Below are 5,413 nucleotides of genomic sequence, written 5' to 3' on the forward strand. Positions count from 1 at the left end.
TTCACATAGCTGGTTGTAGCAGCCAAACACCTGAAACAATATAAACATCACTATTACAGAATTCACATAGCTGGTTGTACATTTGGTTGTAGCAGCCGAACACCTGAATAAACCGTTTAATACTATTTTTAATGATTTCATCCATCTTTGTGGAGATCATAGTTTCAAGAGGAATTTGACCTGTTTTCATACAAGCTTCAAATATGCTTAAGAAATCTACTTGTTTTTGTCATCCACTTTAACTTTCTTTTAAATAAACTGGAACTTATTCTAAAAAACACGTTTGTTTCTTTTTCATCTTAAAACAATTCGTATTCAATAACTCTACACAGAAAAAACCACCCCATCCCATTCTTTCTTAGATTCTGAAGCCGAAAGTGTCCAGAACTAACAGTATTTCATGCACAATTCCTAACTTATTTATTAAAAAAAGCACACAGGAAATCACTACAGCCAGCAGTATTTTTAAATTTGTCCATCGAAAATAAATACAAAAATATTTCCTTTACATACACAATACATCAACATGTGCATCCTAGCTCAGAAATGAGTTTCCTTGTTTTTTCTCAAAATAAAAAAAAAGAAGAAACATTACTGTTAATGTACAGGAGTGTAACAATACTCGGTTATTTAAAATTCTATAATTAAACCACACACACACACACATTAAAATTAGAAGATGTCGGTCAAACATATGAAATAAAGAATCGGGGGCTGTACATAACGTTCGTTTTAAACTATTTGATGCTTGACCACTGGCTTTATGAACCAAGCTGGAGAAGAAGTAAATATACACTCATGAAACTATTGGTGCAAGTATTGCTGCTTCACTACTGAACGTGACAGTAATCTTCATCCACTCCCGGACCGGGAACATTTGATGCTGGTTGTCTTGATATACTTTGTGGATCAGGCTCTGAAAATGTCTGCTGTGAACAAGAACCATCTGTCTTTTTCGTCTTCGAACTCCTTGACACATCTGTAAAGTTAAAAAACAACAATGTTACCACAGATTATTATAATTGTTATAAATAGTAAAAGAAATGTATTCATATCATGGAAAAAAATACTAGAACTTATAAAACTTTCTTTTCTTCCAACTTCACAAAACCTAAATCAAACACATCACTCTCTTTCAGATTTTTATCAAAGAACAAAAGAATGACAAAACTACAATATCCATTTTCTCTTAAACTCCTTCAGTTGTCCTTGATCTCAAAACCTTGGACATTCTGTGTATATCTCACAAAGCAACACATTCTCTCCTCTGTAATTCAAAGTCCCTTGTGAGAATGAATAGTTATGCCTTACACTCTAAAGTTTTCTTCAGTTTAATAAGAAACTCTGTGTCAAACACCAAAAGCTAGCATACCAGTGAAACTAATAGGCCTAATATTAGCAAGAAAAATATCACTAGATGGGAAATTAGTTTTTTCATATTCCATATAATTAATTCATAATGAATTTTTAAGTCAGTCATGTAAAAATAGCAGTTTAGATCATTTTTCATCTGTCACATATTACTGTCCCAGAAACCCTTAATTCAATACTAGAATTTATTTGTCCAAAATGCTCTATGCAACATTTAATATAAAAAAAAACAACAAAGAAACAATAAGGCCTAATATTAATGATAAAGCTGACAAAGCAATGGAACCATTAGGTCTAATATTAGCGATGAAACTGGCAAAGCAATGAAATCATTAGGCCTAATATTAGCGATGAAACTGGCAAAGCAATGAAATCATTAGGCCTATTATTAGCGATGAAACTGACAAAACAATTACATCATTAGGCCTAATATTAGCGATGAAACTGGCAAAGCAATTAAATCATTAGGCCTAATATTAGCGATGAAACTGACAAAGCAATTAAATCATTAAGCCTAATATTAGCGATGAAACTGGCAAAGCAATTAAATCATTAGGCCTAATATTAGCGATGAAACTGGCAAAGCAATGAAACCATTAGGCCTAATATTAGCGATGAAACTGGCAAAGCAATGAAACCATTAGGCCTAATATTAGCGATGAAACTGACAAAGCAATTAAATCATTAGGCCTAATATTAGCGATGAAACTGACAAAGCAATTAAATCATTAGGCCTAATATTAGCGATGAAACTGACAAAGCAATTCAATCATTAGGCCTAATATTAGCGATAGAGCCAACATTGCAGCTTAGTAAAATTTTTATCACTAAATATTGTGTATTTTTTGTCCTGATTTTCACACTTGCATCTGACCTAGTTAATTTGTGGGACCTCTGTAATGGAATTGTTTCTGCTCCAGAAACCAAAGTTGTCATAAGACCTACTTTCATATTATTTGGGAAAGCAAATACTGATATTAGTTTATATCACACAATCACTTGCTTGCTTATTCCTATCAACCTAAGTACAAAAAATATTTCTGTTGTATCTTATGTCTTGATACCCATGGTGCACCTTAACCTCTCTCTCTATATATATTTGAAAATTTAAATATCAATATGAAATCCTGAAAAAAAGATAGCACAAATCCTCCCTTACCTTGTTTCGACCTTTGTTTCTCCGCTTCTTCCTGAAACCTTTCATGATTAAAACTTTTCTCTCCAAACGGTTGTTGTGGTAGTGATTTCTTAACTTCTTCTTGTAGGTGGTGTTCAGCGGATGCTGGAGGAGCTTTATTCTCATCATCTTCTGTCACTTCTACATATTTCTTCTGATCATCACTACTGGTAATATAGAACTAATTAGAATATTTCTTTTAAGCCAAACTGTATTAATACTAACCTAACTAATTCAACTACTTTTCACATGCCGCTAGTCAAATGATCGAGGTAATTTTTTTTTTAATCAACAAGTGCTTAAATGTTATGGGAATAATTTTGAGATTTTGAAAATTTAGGAAGAATTTGGGATCATAAAAAAAAGGAGAAGAAGAAAAAAAGAATTAAAGAAATGAAAAAAGGGGAAATAGGAAAAAAAAAACTGTGTTGACTAATGGGTTTTGTTGTTGTCAACCAACTAAACACTTAAAACATTATGGAAGAAGTTGAGAAGTATTGATTAAGCGTATGAGATGAATCTGAGATTTTTGAAAGAATATTTACCCCCTGTCAAACAAGCAAGCTTCAAACAACATTAAGAAATTGTGTACTTTTAACTATACTTAAAATAAAACCCAAATCTTGAGAGCTTTCGAATAGTTGACAATTCTTTTAACTAATATTTGTTAATCGACATAAGATATTCAGAATAAAATTTGGAAAGCTTTTAAGGCAGACTTCCACTATATACTTCACGGTTACTTTGGTGAAAAAACCATGGCAGTATTACATTTAGAAAAATATAATCTTGTGGTTCAAATACATTATTTTATATAAAAACCAAAAACTACAGGTTCACAAACATAATGCACAATTAACATTCACAAAAACGTCAATTCAACAGCCCTGTTTAGAATGGCTATATCAGAATATTTGACCAGAATAAAAACTTTTCACAATGTATCGGAAAAGGTTGGTGTTTTAGTTCCTAAGTACACATTAATGGCCATTATTTTGTTTTAGACTTTTACATAAAGCTATACTAGCACTATCTGTACGTAACCATCCTTAATTTTGAACTGACAGAATAGAGGAAAGGCAGCAAGTGAACAGTATCCACTGACAACTCTTTGGACACTCTTACATGACCAATAGTGGAATTTGACCTCACTCTTATAATGCATAATTGACCCCAATTTTCAAAGGCAAATTGGGCAACAGGACACAAAACATGAACCCTCAAATTCACAATCTGAGCACACTGATCACTAAGGCCACATCTGGCTTGTCAATACTATGTCATATATAAAAAGTTCTGAAAAGATGGTTATACAACCCAAAACAAAGAAACCTTCCACATCAGTACACAGAAATAATATTATATAAAAATGTTAGTTATATTGATAACTTCACATACTTTTTACTATGAGTTTCTGGAGAGGTAGTTATGGTTTTAAGTCTAGTTTTCAGCCTATCATTTTCAGACTTTAATCGTTTTGTTTCTTTTTGAGCTTGATAAAGTTCTGCTTCTAACGTATAGATGCGAACACTATTAATGATACCACTTCCACCTCCAAAATTCATCTTCTCCAATTTCTCTTGTTCGGTAAGAGTGGGTTTTTGTTTATGGTGGTCCTGTTGGTCAACTGAAAAAAACAACAACAATAAAAACAGTACTAACTGAAATCAAATTTGATACAAAATAACCAAATCACAAACAACTTGCAACTAAAAGTCCACTACATATTGTAAAATCAACTGTTTTAGATGCTGCTTTCTGTTCTTATGTAAAGATTAAATCTTTATTCCAAACTATAATTACAACCTATTCGTATTTTGGAGGTATCACTAACATTTCTACATTTCAGGAAATTTTGTCACAAAATTTTTTTCCCCCGCTTTTTAATCATTTCTATTTCCAAGTAACACTTTAACCAAAAAATTGATTCGCATTATAACACCCCCACTTAATCTTTCTCTGGTGTTCTACAAACACTTGATAAAATTGGGTCCACGTAGCAACATACATATAAATCCTTTACTTTACCTACACCCCCACTTAATCTGTCTCTGGTGTTCTACAAACACTTGATAAAATTGGGCCCACATAGCAACATACATATAAATCCTTTACTTTACTTACACCCCCACTTAGTCTTTCTCTAGTGTTCTACAAACACTTGATAAAATTGGGTCCACGTTGCAACATACATATATATCCTTTACTTTACTTACACACCACTTAGTCTTTCTCTGGTGTTCTAAAAACACTTGATAAAATTGGACCCACGTAGCAACATACATATAAATCCTTTACTTTACTCACTAACTTTTTATTTTGAGATTTTCAAGGAAATACATGTGAACTGACAACTGAATAACTTACTTGTCGAGTTTAGATTCTGCTCATGGAGTCGACGAATCTCATTCTTGAGATGAAAAATTCTTTCACGATTACAATGACATTCCTCTTTGAGACTACGAAACCTATAAAACAAGACATAATTGCATAGCTTGAAAAAAAAACAAAAAACAGGAAGGCATTGATGAGAATACCAAAGTTAGGAAGAAACAAAAATTTTTATAATGATCAATGCAAAAGAATAAAAATTTAAATAAATAAACATTTACAAAATTAGCTTAAAATTAAGGTACCTACTAGGATGTCTCATAGTTAATATCGAACAACAATGACTAAACTTCAACGTGGCTTGCACTCGACCCTGTATTTAATAACATGCACATCTGTCAACGTGGCTTGCACTCGACCCTGTATTTAATAACATGCACATCTGTCAACGTGGCTTGCACTCGACCCTGTATTTAATAACATGCACATCTGTCAACGTGGCTTGCACTCGACCCTGTATTTAATAACATGCAC

At 32.5% G+C, this 5,413-nt stretch overlaps 1 protein-coding gene across 1 annotated transcript; it reads right to left on the reverse strand.

The window, feature by feature from the left end:
• Nucleotides 1-456: 456 nt before the first annotated feature.
• LOC111084091 (centromere-associated protein E-like) lies at nt 457-5,016 on the reverse strand (the record flags this gene model as incomplete). Its single annotated transcript, XM_022380880.1, has 4 exons — nt 457-979; nt 2,531-2,712; nt 3,947-4,175; nt 4,916-5,016. Coding segments are annotated over 4 exons (661 nt in total), but the record flags the coding sequence as incomplete, so codon positions are not given.
• Between the last annotated feature and the right edge of the window lie 397 nt (nt 5,017-5,413).

Source organism: Limulus polyphemus, unplaced genomic scaffold, assembly GCF_000517525.1.
Source record: "Limulus polyphemus unplaced genomic scaffold, Limulus_polyphemus-2.1.2 Scaffold13515, whole genome shotgun sequence".
NCBI lineage: Eukaryota > Metazoa > Arthropoda > Merostomata > Xiphosura > Limulidae > Limulus > Limulus polyphemus.